General features: G+C 36.9%; 4 protein-coding genes across 5 annotated transcripts; 3 read left to right on the top strand and 1 right to left on the bottom strand.

Moving 5' to 3' along the window:
* Window positions 1-234: 234 nt before the first annotated feature.
* On the top strand, window positions 235-5803 carry LOC132197360 (polypeptide N-acetylgalactosaminyltransferase 3-like). 2 transcript variants are annotated; one of them, XM_059620607.1, is made up of 11 exons: window positions 235-347; window positions 1663-1838; window positions 3172-3296; window positions 3405-3585; window positions 3638-3807; window positions 3890-4057; window positions 4117-4327; window positions 4417-4721; window positions 4777-4919; window positions 4976-5242; window positions 5292-5803. In XM_059620607.1, the coding sequence occupies exons 2-11, from the start codon at window positions 1687-1689 to the stop codon at window positions 5430-5432; spliced, it is 1863 nt and encodes a 620-aa protein (XP_059476590.1). In that variant the 5' UTR covers window positions 235-347; window positions 1663-1686; the 3' UTR covers window positions 5433-5803. The 2 variants fall into 2 exon arrangements, with proteins under 2 accessions (XP_059476590.1, XP_059476591.1); XM_059620608.1 differs by lacking the exon at window positions 235-347 and adding an exon at window positions 1267-1409.
* On the bottom strand, window positions 5524-8820 carry LOC132197358 (activating signal cointegrator 1 complex subunit 2). Its single transcript, XM_059620605.1, has 14 exons — window positions 8654-8820; window positions 8437-8523; window positions 8246-8373; window positions 8005-8191; window positions 7755-7952; window positions 7470-7693; window positions 7243-7416; window positions 7042-7191; window positions 6716-6980; window positions 6546-6662; window positions 6370-6488; window positions 6123-6305; window positions 5860-6065; window positions 5524-5802 (listed from the first exon to the last, which is right to left on the bottom strand). The coding sequence occupies exons 1-14, from the start codon at window positions 8657-8659 to the stop codon at window positions 5663-5665; spliced, it is 2184 nt and encodes a 727-aa protein (XP_059476588.1). The 5' UTR covers window positions 8660-8820; the 3' UTR covers window positions 5524-5662.
* Window positions 8034-11260, top strand: LOC132197366 (uncharacterized). The gene is made up of 5 exons (XM_059620614.1): window positions 8034-8136; window positions 8211-8330; window positions 9143-9247; window positions 9846-10103; window positions 10152-11260. Exons 3-5 carry the CDS (start codon window positions 9182-9184, stop codon window positions 10233-10235), a joined length of 408 nt encoding a protein of 135 aa, XP_059476597.1. The 5' UTR covers window positions 8034-8136; window positions 8211-8330; window positions 9143-9181; the 3' UTR covers window positions 10236-11260.
* A 58-nt stretch (window positions 11261-11318) lies between these two features.
* LOC132197362 (26S proteasome regulatory subunit 4) lies at window positions 11319-13839 on the top strand. Its single transcript, XM_059620611.1, has 8 exons — window positions 11319-11465; window positions 11659-11806; window positions 12045-12169; window positions 12242-12427; window positions 12643-12957; window positions 13015-13212; window positions 13266-13475; window positions 13534-13839. Exons 1-8 carry the CDS (start codon window positions 11463-11465, stop codon window positions 13666-13668), a joined length of 1320 nt encoding a protein of 439 aa, XP_059476594.1. The 5' UTR covers window positions 11319-11462; the 3' UTR covers window positions 13669-13839.
* Window positions 13840-13894: the final 55 nt, after the last annotated feature.

Raw genomic sequence — 13894 nt, 5'->3', positions numbered from 1 at the left:
CAAAAAAGCTACTTTATAATAAAACAAATTTTAATTAATTACACCCCCATTACCATTGATGTCATTTGATAATTAAATTTTTATGTTATAAATTTAATATTTTCCATTCCTATAAATGCCTTTTGCCGCCTTCTACAAAGCTACGGCGTGTGTATGAGGTCATTTACCTGGGAGTACCCTTGTAGGAGTACCTTTGGCTGTCTACCTTTCCCCCACCAGTCCTCTCCTACCAGGTGAATTCCTTCTTTGCCGGCTCAGGGCTCACACTCTCAACACACACGATAACACCAGCAGGTTGTTTTCGAAACTCGTAGTGTTCTCCTTTGCCAAGATAATTTTCAATTTAGGTGAGTTTTCATTAAAGTTTAAATTCCGAATGTCGGATCAGAAAGTAGCCCTTAGCCCTACCGTGCTCCGAATTCGTGAAACAACTGTTTTATTTGTTTAACAAATCTAAATTTGCTGCCCGATGCAAAATTTTTACTTTTTGCTGATTTATATTGTTAGTGCTTAGTCCAAGTGTCACGGTCAGGTCCGCATTCTGACACAAACAATTTTGTTCTGATAATTAAGTTTAAAAAAACGAGACGCAGACCAAACACATCTGCGGGCTTCCGAAAAATATTTTTACTTCAGCCAGCCTTGCGCGCGTTGCATGAGTGAGTTTTCTCTTTGAGTGGGTTGAGGATTTCTGCAGCGACACACAAAGCGAACCTTGGCGACTTTGTGATGCAAATCTGATAATAAAATGTCTGCTAAAGCTAATCCCGAGTTTTGAATTTTAAATGTTTCAAATCAAATGCGCGTTCTCTGTTTGCTTTCGTTAGCATCCTAATATATAGGACGCACACTTCCATGAAGTAAATTGGAGCAAATTTAATATAGTAGGACACTAGATTTAATTTTTTTTTTTAGAATAATATTTAGCAACATTATTTTTTACGGCGAAAAAAATTTGAATTCGGCTCTAACAAAAAAGTCCAAATTAGCGATTTCCTGATGAAAACAAACTAACTCAAATTTAGGTTTTAATGAAAATGTCCATTGTTCGGAATGAGAACGAAAGTGGCCCAATTAATGTAATCAGCATCCAGGTCAAAGGATGCTGTTTCTGCTGGAAATAATTTACATATCGTTTGCAAACGACGCGAGCGGCGCCATCAATTCAAATGCAGTAAAAAATAGATGAAACGAACGGGGGTCGTAAGGTCATCTCGCATCAGACGAGTGACCAGCAGACTGTGACCGCGGCCTGAGCTGAAAATCGAAAGCACAGTTGAATCAGTTCCGTCAGCAGCGCGTAATCGGTTAGGTGTGGTGAAAAAATGAACAGGAACAACAACTTTTAAACTGTGCATCCTGCAATCCTGACTTACAAATTTAAATTTCACGCTTTGCTTTTTTAATTGGTAAAAAATTCAACTTTTTTTAAACTGATTTAAAAAAAAAAGAAACTTTATATGTATATACTATAGGGCAAGGTCATTTAATAATTCACTTCAAAAAATCCAAAAAAGAATTATAAATCTCTTGATAAAAATATAAAATATGATTTTTTTATAATAAATTTTGACTTCTGAAAATTCTGCATGTTACATGTAATTGAACTAAAAGATCGCCATGAATAAAAAAAATTAAACTAATTTGAATGATTTGTTTCAGCATTTTGTTTCCTCCGCTTCCGCAATGCGCGCCCCGTGGGCCTGGATGTTGCGGCGCCGGAGGGCGAGCATCATCGGGGCGCTCTTATTTCTCCTAGTCTTGTTCGTTATCGCAAACAGCGGTTCCCGGAAATCAAAGAATGACACCAGCAGCCTCGACGCGTGGTCCAACGACAAGTTAGTATATTTCTTCCATGCAACAAAACTGCTTCGAGCGCAGACACAGTCGAGTGAAATTACGAGAAAAAACAAGTCGCCCTTCTCGGCTTTGTGCCAAACCACTTAGGGTGGACGGGACCCTCGGAAAGTTTCCTTTTTGTATAATTGTTAATTATAGCAAGTTCCTTTCTTGATGTAAAAAAAAAAAAAAATAGAATCTCGGATTAGAGAAAAATATAAATTTAAAAGTCAAATTAAAACAAAATGTATAAAAGGAGAAAGTAGTGCGACCGGCGCCGTTAAGCTCGGTTAGACTTTTGCTCCCTTTTTTGCATGAGAATAGCAAAGGAAGTTGGAGTTTATTTACACTAGAGCTGCAGTGAAAAAAGATTCTTGTTTATTTGCTGAATTAGGTTTACTCTGTGCCTCAGCGGACAGACTCCCAAGTTCCCAGCAGACGAAGCCAAATCCACGCGCGCGCGAGTATGAACCATAGTCACTAGTCAAATATTGAAACTTGCTGTTGATTATGAATACAAAAACAAAATTACAATCATTTTTGTGAAGGAAAAAACTCTTGTTTGAACTTATAAATTATTTGCAATTAAGTGTTGACTACACTTTATTAAAACTGTAACTGACAATTAGCTTAATTTAATTAAAAATATGGTGAGAATTTTTTCGAAGTATTTTTCTTTAAACAGTTCTTAAGGCTTGCAATAAATTTTGATCATAAAAATGTTAAATTAATGTTTGGCCCTGCTTAATTTAAAGTCTCAAATCCGCATTAACGTCATTCAATAAAATTTAATACACTTGATAAATGACTTCCTCTCAACAATTTCCTGCCTCTCATTAAAGTATTTCAATGCTTTTGTGAAAAATGCACGATCATGCACTTGAGCAGTCACTTGTCACTAACTGGTCACGCCAAAATCGATTTCGCTGAGCCTCGTTATGGAAAATTTTGAATAAGAATGGAACATGATTTTTTTGACAAATTCTAACAAGTGATAAAATATGATTCACGCAAAAGATCAATAAAAAAATAATTAAAAGAGGTTCCTGACCTTAAATCACATCAAAGGTTTCACTCATGGTGGCGTTCAGAGGCACTGAACCTGTGGATGCACCGCGACAAAAATTTATCACTGCGCTCGAATCAGACTAGGGTTTTTTTTACACTAATGCGAACACAATGTTTATTGTGCTCTCTGGAGCAGCGACACGTACGCGGGCTTTTGGGTGATAATTGCTTGCTAGACTAGACGCGACTGGCTGCGCGAAAAGCACAGCTCGCCTCTAATGTCGACTTTATAAATTTATAATCTCTTGTGTCGTGCGCACGCAGCCCGGCTTTGAAGGCGGCGGGACAGACCAACTACGTGGACCACAAGAGCGGTATGCGAGTCATCGTGGGACACTACATGGGAGACAAATCTGCCTTTGACGATCCACGCTTGAACCTGACAAAGGGTAATAAATTAACTCTGCAACTTTTACTCCAAGATTTTCCCACAACTCATCACACGAATCCGAGCTTGTCATTCTTTTATTTATTTTTCTCTTTTTTCGCTTTTCAAGAAATTTTGGACTCAAACTTATTTGCTCCGAGGCCCAATGCAGGCAAGGATGGCTCCCCTGTGCAGCTGGCGCCATTCGAATTGTCAAAAATGCACCAGCTCTTCAAAATCAACAGGTTCAACTTGCTTGCGAGCGACAGGATTCCCCTCAATAGATCTCTGCCGGACGTCCGGAAAAAGACGTAAAATTTAATTAAAGGTAAATTACAGAGAAAAATAGTTCGGAATTTTCAGATGCGCGTCAAGGTTTGCGCCTGCAGAAGGTTTGCCGAAAGCCTCCATAATAATTGTATTCCACAATGAGGCTTGGTCAACACTATTAAGAACTGTGCACAGTGTGATCAACAGATCACCATCAACAGTTCTGAAGGAAATTATTCTTGTGGACGACGCCAGTGATAGAGGTGAAATTTAATTTAATTTGATAATTCTTTTTTGATAATTTCAAAAATTTAAATTTTTATTTATAAATGCTCCAATTTTCAGCGTTTTTAAAGTACCCACTAGAAAAGCACGTGTCGGAATTGCCCATAGCGACGAGGATTTTGCGTTTGCAGGAGCGAGGAGGCCTCGTCAAAGCTAGACTGCGTGGAGCAAGACAAGCGCGAGGCGAGGTGCTTGTTTTTCTAGACGCTCACTGCGAGGTCACAAAAGGCAAGTGATTTGTTTTTGTTGCAAATTCGCGAAAGTTGAACGTTGCTTGTCGCTTGCAGGGTGGTTGGAGAGTTTAATTGTGCCGATCAGTGAGGACCGGAAAAGGGTGGTTTGCCCCATCATTGATATTCTGTCGGACGACACCTTTGCCTACATTAGGAGTTTTGAGCTCCACTGGGGTGCTTTCAATTGGCAAATGCATTTCAGGTGGTATTCGCTTGGCAGCTCCGAAATTACCCACCGGAGAAAAGATATTGTAGCACCTTTCAAGTAAGAAATGACTCAATTAAATTTAAAAGAATTATTTTTAGTTACACTGATTTATGAGTCAAACTTTAATTGAGATATTTTTTTTTAAGAACGCCGGTCATGGCTGGAGGACTTTTTGCTATAGACAAGGAATACTTTTTTGAAATCGGCTCGTACGACGAAGGCATGCAGATTTGGGGCGGTGAAAATCTAGAGCTTTCATTCCGCGTGTGGCAGTGCGGAGGCCAAGTCCTTATCGCGCCGTGCTCACATGTAGGACACTTGTTTCGCAAATCATCCCCTTACACCTTCCCCACGCAAGGAGGGGTGGCGAACACGCTCTACGCCAATTTAGCAAGAGCGGCTGCCGTGTGGATGGACGATTGGGCGGAATTTTATTTCAGATTCAGTCCACGTAAGAATGAAATTTTAATTTTCTTTGCAAATGGTTGATTTTGTTATTTTCACAGAAGCCGCTCAATTAAAAGACAAACAGCAATTGAGATCTCGATTCGAGCTGAGAGAAAGACTGCAGTGCAAAAACTTTGCGTGGTATTTGAAAAATATTTGGCCGGAAAATTTCTTTCCAGGGCCTGATAGAATATTTGGAAGGGTAATAAAATTTAATAAGTTAATTTTTAAATAAATAAATATTCAAAAACATTTTAGGTGGTGCACAAGTTAAGTGGAAGATGTTTACAAAGACCTCACAACGCCAACACAGCCCTTGGGGCTGCCACCGTCATAAACTGCATTAGTATGAATCCTCCGACATTGCTTCAAATGTTCGTAATAGTGCCGAATGGTCCTGTGATGACTGATGAGAGCATTTGTTTGGACGTGAGGGAAAGCAGTGAGGGTGCAATAATAGGGACCACGGCAAGACTCTCGGCCTGTTCGCAGCTTGAGAGGCAGAAGTGGATTTACCACAGAAATGTGAGAGAATGGTTGGAAAATTTCCAAAAATTAACCTTGAAATCAACAGAATTTGACATTGGTGCATAAAGTGTCTGGATTATGTCTAAATGGACCGGGAAATAACCAAAACAACGAGATTACAGTCAACGAATGTGCCAAACACTCAGCACGACAACAATGGATGCTGGAGGAGCACCCTTGGAAATGAGATTTTGAAATCTTCAGTCAATTGTACCTGATAAATGAGATTAACTTTTAAGAAATAATGACATTAATACCTGTGATTAAATTTATAAAAGTTTATATACTGATAAATAAATTTGTGGCTTTTTTATTTAAGTTTCAGGAAAAGATTATGTTTGAAAATTATCACAAAAGTACTTTATGTGATCCATTTTTGACAAATATAAGACTTCATCACATTATCGATTATACCTTTCACGAAGGAATCATTCCCTGACGAAGCTTTCTCTCAGCTCCAGCCCTTCGGTTGTGGTTTCCACGACTTGATTTGTTAGCATCTTTGCGTCTTCTGTTTAGCAGCACATTAGCATCTTGACCTTTGCCTTTGGCATTCCCTGATTTTAGAAATATATTTGCAAAATGACCTTTAAAAAATATAATATCAAATTTACCAACAACATCTCCTCGGGGTGCTTGCCTTGGAGGCCCATATTTAGCTTCTCGTCGCTGCTGTGCACGCTCCCTCATTAAAGCTGGATCTTGAGCAAAGTTGTCTCTGTTTGGAATATTTTCTTCAGTTTCCTCCTCACTTTCTTCTTCTTCCTCTTCTACAACTTCCACTTTCTTTCGAAGCACTCTCGGAGTGACAAACGGCCGCCTGATAATTTGATGCAAACTTTGGTTCTTTTCTCATAATTAATCAATTGAAATAAACCTTTCAGCGTCAGGATCAGCACCATCATCTATTTTGAATTCTTTGAGTTCGTCGTAAGTATCATCATATTCATCATCGTAGACAACATCAGAAACAGTACCATAACTGGTGTATGTGTCCTTGATTTGTGCCAAATCTTTCTTGTCGTCCAGCAACTGAGAAAGATTCTTGTGCTTGCTTTTTCTGAATAAAATGTTGATGAAACATAATTTATTTGAAAAAATTATAATATTAAACAAATAAATACCGTTTGCCTTGGTGCACTCTTGATGTGTCAATATAATTTCGACTCATAATGTCAAATTCATCATGATCAAAAACATTCAACCTTGGTGTCAGAGTTGGCAAATTGTTACTTTCCATAATCTTAAATCATTACAAAGTTACTGACAAAGTTCCATTTGTTTAAGAGCAGAAAAATACCTCAGTAGGCAGTAAGGGAAGAGTCCTATCTAATTCTTTCAGTCCTGGGGGAAGGGAATCTTCGAGCACAGCATTTACAACGGCCTCTTTATCCATGTTGTAATGTTTTAGGCATTTCTGAAAATTTCAATTTTGATCTCAAAAATGTTATTTTATCTATTATCACACACCTTCAGGAAGCCTGCACCAAGATCTGGCAGCATGTCCTGAATGCTGCAAATCAAAGACTCCAACAGGATATCTTCAGACATGACTTCGTCAGTCCTAATGTGGGTATTTGACGTCGAAGGTGCTGGTGTTGGTTCTTTAGATGAGTTGCTCATAGAACTTGACGGCTCGGATGCTGAAGGAGATTTGCGATTACGTCTTTCTACACTGCAGGACTCCAGGCAGCTGAATATTGAGTCAGTCAGGTAGTTGCATTTGGATTCATCTCTGGAAAATAAAAGAAATAAGCAATAATAAAAGAACATAATTTGCATCTCATCATACTTACAAAATATCTGGCCTAGCTTCAAGAAGTCTTTTCAAATCACAGTCCAGTGGACAGACGGAATGCAAATCCATGATGAACTTTGGGCAGGAGAGACACTCGGAAAGAACAGTTAAATACTCTTCAGTCTGACCCATGGCTCTAGTGAACTCACTAGAAAATTTTGGGTAAAAAACGGTTTTAATTTTTCATATGTGGACTTACTGTTCACTAATAATGGAATTGGCTCTGTGGTTGAGGGTGAGTTTGGCCACGCTCAAAAGACTGACTCGAGCGCAGTTCATCATAGTGTTGAAGGAACTTCCCCTGTCTTCAATTTCCACCTGAGATATGCTATTATACATTGTAGGCAACGTTTGCTCATAAAACTGAGAAATCCTGTACGAAAATATAATTTCAATCACATCTATATGATAAATTTTGAAAATTACTCTATTTCTGGAAGAGCAGAGACAAAGGAAGGGAGCAAACTAGGTAATATTTCAAGCAGCATCGAGGTCGAGGAAACGATGTCAATGAGGAACAAAATGTAATCTTCCAATTGCTGTTCTTTGATCAATCCTCTTTCTGATGGGCAAAGATTTGAAAGTTTTACAGGTTCAGAGTTTCCTGCAGCCGCCTCTCCAACAAAATACTGCTCCAAGTCTTTGAGCGCCTAAAATTAAGTTATAAAAGTAAAAAATATATTTTTATCAATAAATATAAAAATTGTTTACTTTGACAAACATCTGAGCTGTGGACTGAAGGTCGCTAGCATACTTTGGCTGAGACTTAATCACAGACTGAAGAAGTTTTGAAAGGTTTCGCCTTTCCGTGACGCCAAATAGGAGGCAAAGGTCAAGCATGGCAGGAACATCAAGCAAATAGTTTTCATACATAATGGTGCCATGCATTTCTTTGCTCAGGAAACACGTCTGGAATGCAATTGTGAGTAAACCATGTCTAGGATGCAAAAAATTCACCGACGTCAGATTCTTTGGAGGTCATCAGACGATTGTAGATTTTGAAGACCAAATTGTGCACTCTGGTGAGAATTTCTTTCTGCGTTGGTGCAAGTCCGAGCAGGTCAGAGTCAAAGCTTCGTGGCGCTTTTTGAAGGTAAGAGACCAACGCTGTCCTGGCACCAGGGTCAAAGACCAGTTGAGACCAAAATCTTTAATCAGGAAAATTAGGATTACGACCGAATATTTTCAACTGCTTCAAATACTTGTTGTGCGGAAGAGAAAGCAGCCATATCAAGTCGTCCTCAAATTCGGACACCGCCTCAAACCAATCGTCAGTGCCATCCACAGGTGAGAAATGCATCCATTCTCTGTTTTCACACCATTCTTTGCTCTAAAATAAAATAAAAAATCACGAAAAATCCCGTGGCACAAATAATTTGGTTGGCAAACTTACAAAAGCGAGTTTCTTTGATTCTTTCCCGTCAACACTCTTCACATTGATGAGAAGTTTTTCCAGAGATTGTGGCTTTTTCACGACACCCTAAAACACGTTTTAAACCTCAGATATTTTAAGTAAACTATTAAAATGTTTAAAAAGAAGTTGTTAAAAATGTGTGGAAATTTTCTATCAAATTCAATACCAAAAATCTTTTTAATAATTTCACACTTACAGACATGATAAATATACAACCTTGAAGGAGCTTATCAAAATGAATTAAAATTTAATTAAGAAAAAAATATTTTGTGGCTCAATTATTTAACTAATTAGAAAGACCGGCGCTTTCTGCTTGGACTTTGGAGATTTCAGGTTCGGATGTAAATGGTGTGTGGGCGTGGCTTTGTTGAGTTGGTGAAATGCGAGAAAGTAGGTTAATCATTGGCCAACAGATGTCTATACCTGTTGTGGACTCCTATTTTTCCTCCCCACTCTTGAAATTTTGTCTAAAAAGTAAAAATTCAATGGAAAAGGGAAATAAGGCGGGATAAAAAATGCATAAATGTATAATCACTTTAGAGGATTAAAAACGCCGGCAAACGCTCCGTAGTCGTCTGTTATTCTGCTCGCACCCGGCCGTCTGACAGAATTAAGTATGAATGTATTGTTGGTCCAAGAGCTTTACCGTAATAATGATAAGTACTTGTTTTAAATGGAAGCGCAGCAAATTATTGCAAAAAGATTTTGCTCTAATTCTACAATTATGAGTGAGATGGGAACGATGGAGGATAAAGATTGGGCGCACTTCTCTACTAAAAGCAGTGCAACGGTGTGTACAGTTTATGATGTTTATGTAAATGTGTTGTGTATATATTTTATGACATTATTTATGTATTTTTCTTGTTTTTTTTTTGTTTTTTTTTACTTTTCATATTATTTAAAATTATGCATAGTGCCGCAAAATTATGTAGTATATATATCGGTATGCATGGAGGAAATAATCGGAAATAATATAAAGATATAATCGGACATTTTATTATGTACAATTATGTACAAATTAACTTTAAAAAATTGACATTATGTACAAATTAACTTTAAGAAATTGACATTTTTTTAACTTCATAGACATGTATACTGTATACATAATTATGCTTTGTGCTTTTGCTTCTATAATTATTTTTGAAAATTTCCTTATAATTCAATTGCTTTATTGAGATTTTATAATTAAGCAGTAGAGTATAGAAATTGGCATCAAATTTATAATAAAAATTAAATATGGATGGTATTTAATTATTATATGATTAAAATGAAAAATATTTTTGTAATCAATGATAACCAATTCAAACTGTATTATTTAACCGATGTAGTAGTGAAGATTTATGTTAAGTTTAAATTTAAACTTAAAATGAAGATTTTTTTAATTGCAGCAGACCGATAATATGGCTGAAGCTCAGGCTAATTACCATCATTTGGTGACTCTGCTTAAGGAGCTTGAGCAGGAAAAGAGGGAGCAAACCACCCTTCTCCGCTGCTATTTCAACAAGTTTAGAGTGAGGTACAATGAAGCGGTGCTTAACAACTTTGGCAGCAATTACATTCCTGACTTGACCGTTGCACTGTCAAAGGCCAGACAGATGAGTAGTCAGTTCTCAATGAGAATCAAGAATTTGAAGAAGCAGCTGGAGGTAAGCAGCATGTATTTTATGATTTTTTTTAACAAATTTAATTCACAGGAAGCAAGAAATCAGCTGTGTGATACAGATCATACAGACAATGATGATTCGGATAGCTCGAGTGAAGAGAGCATAGAAAATTGACACTTCTCCTTCTGCGAATTTCAGATAATCGTCTGATGTGATCTGACAACGATTGAAAGAAATTAAGAAGTACAAGTCTTGCAAGTATATATTTTTTTTTAATTGTTAAAAGGTGAATTTAACAAATAGTATTTAATTTATGACTGATGTAAATTTGCATACCTAGGAATTTGTAGCAAAAAAAAGATAATATACTGACTGATGATTAAGTTAAAACAAGGCAAGTACCTTTTGTCCTTTATCTGTGAAATAAATTTTGATTTGAATACCTTGTTTGTTAAAATAAATATAAAACATATAGTTTTCTGCTTTGTTAACATATTTTATGCAGGAATTTCTTTAAAGTGACTGATTATGATTATAGTATCTAAATCAATAAGAACATTGATATTGTCCCTAATGCTAGACGCGAATTATTAATTTAAGAACTGGGATTTTCTTCCTGGAAAAGCGTGATTTTAATCATACTCTTGGTAGTGTTTAATAAAATTTCACACCGTAATTTTAAAAAATATAGAAATAATAGTTTTATATGATATGTAAAATACAATTATATGAAAAAAAAAACAATTATATGCATAATTCTATTGTGATACAGAGTGAAATTGACTGAAAAGAAATCAGTTCTCATACCAGTTGAAAATTTCTCCTCCAATATCATCCAAGCTAAACACAAATTAACCGCAGAATTAACATTTTAATACACAATGCGTTCATGTAGCATGAATAATTTAAAATTTCTTACCGATCATGATCATTGGATGTCATTTAAATTTAAAATAAATGATGTAATAAAGTATGTTTTTTTGAGGATCGGAGAAGATCAAGATGTTTAAAATCTTTTAAACTACCCAATATATTTATTTAGATTAATCCCAAAGAGACAAAAAAAAACTAATCTGCAGCAAAATCTAGCCTTACGTTTATTTTTAGAGTTTCTTTCATTTTTATCTCCATCTAACTTTGAAATACGTTGATATTGTTGGTAAAATTTACAACAGTAGAAATAAATGGAATAAATGTAATATTTGTAATATTCATTGTTGAAAAACTTGAAAAGTGGATTCTGCATGCCATTCACAGCACGCGTTTTCCCCTCTCATTCGACACGAATCGGAGGTCGCCAACATTTTACGTTGGGTGGCAGCACCGTCGCCCTTTCGTGAACGTGAATGATCAGGCGTATTTTTGTTGATCATCAAATTGAACGAATAACTTTTCGCAAAAATGGTAAGTTTTCCTAAGCAAAACCCAAAACGGCCCTTATTTTAGAGTTTTACGAGTCTTTAAATAATTTATTATCGCTTGTGAGTTAAATTATCTGATTTATTTTCGAAAATTCTTGGCAAATTAAAATCGGCTCACAAAAGCGTTTGCGTGTTCAATGAATTATTTGAATTTACGAATTTCGATTATATTTTAGGGTCAAAACCAGTCGGGCGGGTCTGGTGGAGGTGACAAAAAGGACGATAAAGACAAGAAGAAGAAATATGAACCCCCTATTCCAACCAGAGTGGGCAAGAAGAAGAGGAAGACAAAGGGTCCTGATGCAGCTCTCAAATTGCCCCAAGGTTTGCTGGAAAATTCTTTTATTTGATTTTTCCCTAGTGTTTATTAACCAAATAATTTAAAACCACATTGTGTTTGGAAAATGATGGCTTAAGTCAAGCAAAGAATTATTAGAAAAAATTCATTGTTGCACAAAATGACAGTAACAGCACCATTACCTGCAACAAGAATTTTGCTAACAAATTTGAATTCAAAGAGAAATCTGCTGGCATTTTTCTGAAATTTTCCTTCGTGTATCAGTTACACCGCACTCCAGATGCAGACTGAAACTTCTGAAAAGTGAACGGATCAAAGATTACTTGCTGATGGAAGAGGAGTTCATCAGAAATCAGGAGAGACTGAAGCCACAGGAGGAGAAGAATGAGGTTAATAATTAATGTCAAATTTTTTTTAATTATAAGTTTTATCGGAACTAACCTTATTTCATCAAATATTAGGAGGAGCGTTCAAAGGTGGATGAATTGCGAGGAACACCAATGTCAGTTGGAACCTTGGAGGAAATTATAGACGACAACCACGCCATTGTTTCCACATCTGTAGGCAGCGAGCATTATGTCAGCATTCTGTCCTTTGTTGACAAAGATCAACTAGAACCAGGCTGTTCTGTACTCCTAAATCACAAGGTAAAAATTGCAATGTTTCATTAGAATGAACTAATAAGTTCAGTTGGAGCAAATTAACAAAAAAAAAAATTAAAAATTTTAAACAGATTAAAAGCTTGAAGCTCTGTCTTTTCAAGAAAAAAAGGCTTCTTAAACAATTGCCTGATTTTTTAAATAATTTTTTGAAATTAATTATTATCCTGGATATATTAAAATATAATATATAATATTTTCAGGTGCACGCTGTGGTTGGAGTGCTCTCAGATGACACAGATCCAATGGTGACAGTGATGAAATTGGAGAAAGCTCCTCAAGAGACCTATGCTGACATTGGAGGTCTCGACACACAGATTCAGGAGATCAAAGAGTCTGTTGAGCTACCCCTCACCCACCCTGAATACTACGAGGAAATGGGCATCCGACCTCCAAAGGGTGTCATCCTATATGGAGCTCCAGGCACAGGAAAGACTCTTCTGGCTAAGGCTGTGGCCAATCAAACGTCTGCCACTTTCCTGCGAGTGGTCGGCTCAGAACTTATCCAAAAATACCTGGTTCGTTTTATAAAAGTTTTTGGTTGAACTGAAATCGTAACATTTTACCATTATTAGGGTGATGGTCCCAAGCTTGTGAGGGAGTTGTTTAGAGTGGCTGAAGAACACGCTCCTTCCATCGTCTTCATTGACGAAATTGATGCTGTCGGCACCAAAAGATACGACTCAAATTCTGGTGGTGAAAGAGAAATCCAGCGAACTATGTTGGAGCTGCTGAACCAGTTGGATGGATTTGACTCTAGGGGAGATGTCAAGGTATTTATTTTAGAATGAAAATAGAACTCTGCTCACAAGATTTGTTTCTTAAGGTCATTATGGCAACAAATCGAATTGAAACCTTGGACCCTGCTCTCATTCGTCCTGGCCGTATTGACAGGAAAATTGAGTTTCCTCTGCCAGATGAAAAAACTAAAAGGCGCATCTTCACCATCCACACGTCGAGGATGACGTTGGCTGAGGACGTGAACCTCCAAGAACTCATCATGTCCAAGGATGATCTCTCCGGGGCTGACATCAAAGTGAGTTTTTTTTTTTTTTTTGAAGATGGAGATTTGTATTGATTTATTAAAATAACAGGCCATTTGCACTGAGGCTGGTTTGCTTGCCCTTCGAGAGCGGCGCATGAAGGTGACAAATGAAGATTTCCGCAAATCGAAGGAGAGCGTCCTGTACCGCAAGAAGGAAGGCACTCCTGAAGGCCTTTACCTTTAGTTGTTTCTGGATTCTCTGCAATATTATTTAATTATTCCTCAAATTAAAGATAATTCAGTCATAAGTTTTGTGCTGAGCTGTCAACCACTGGTTTTTACCAGAGATAAGATGTTTCCTTCTGTAACAATTTTGAGGTTGATGGTTAAATAAAAGATTTGTAACTCAAAAGTACTTAGCATAAATTAAAGTCGCGCCACTTCATTTGCTTTGCATATTATGTTCTTAT

This window comes from Neocloeon triangulifer, unplaced genomic scaffold (genome assembly GCF_031216515.1).
Source record: "Neocloeon triangulifer isolate White Clay Creek 2 clone unplaced genomic scaffold, ASM3121651v1 ptg000012l, whole genome shotgun sequence".
Classification (NCBI taxonomy): domain Eukaryota; kingdom Metazoa; phylum Arthropoda; class Insecta; order Ephemeroptera; family Baetidae; genus Neocloeon; species Neocloeon triangulifer.
Note: the sequence above shows the minus strand (reverse complement) of the source record. Positions and strands in the feature narration are given on the sequence as shown.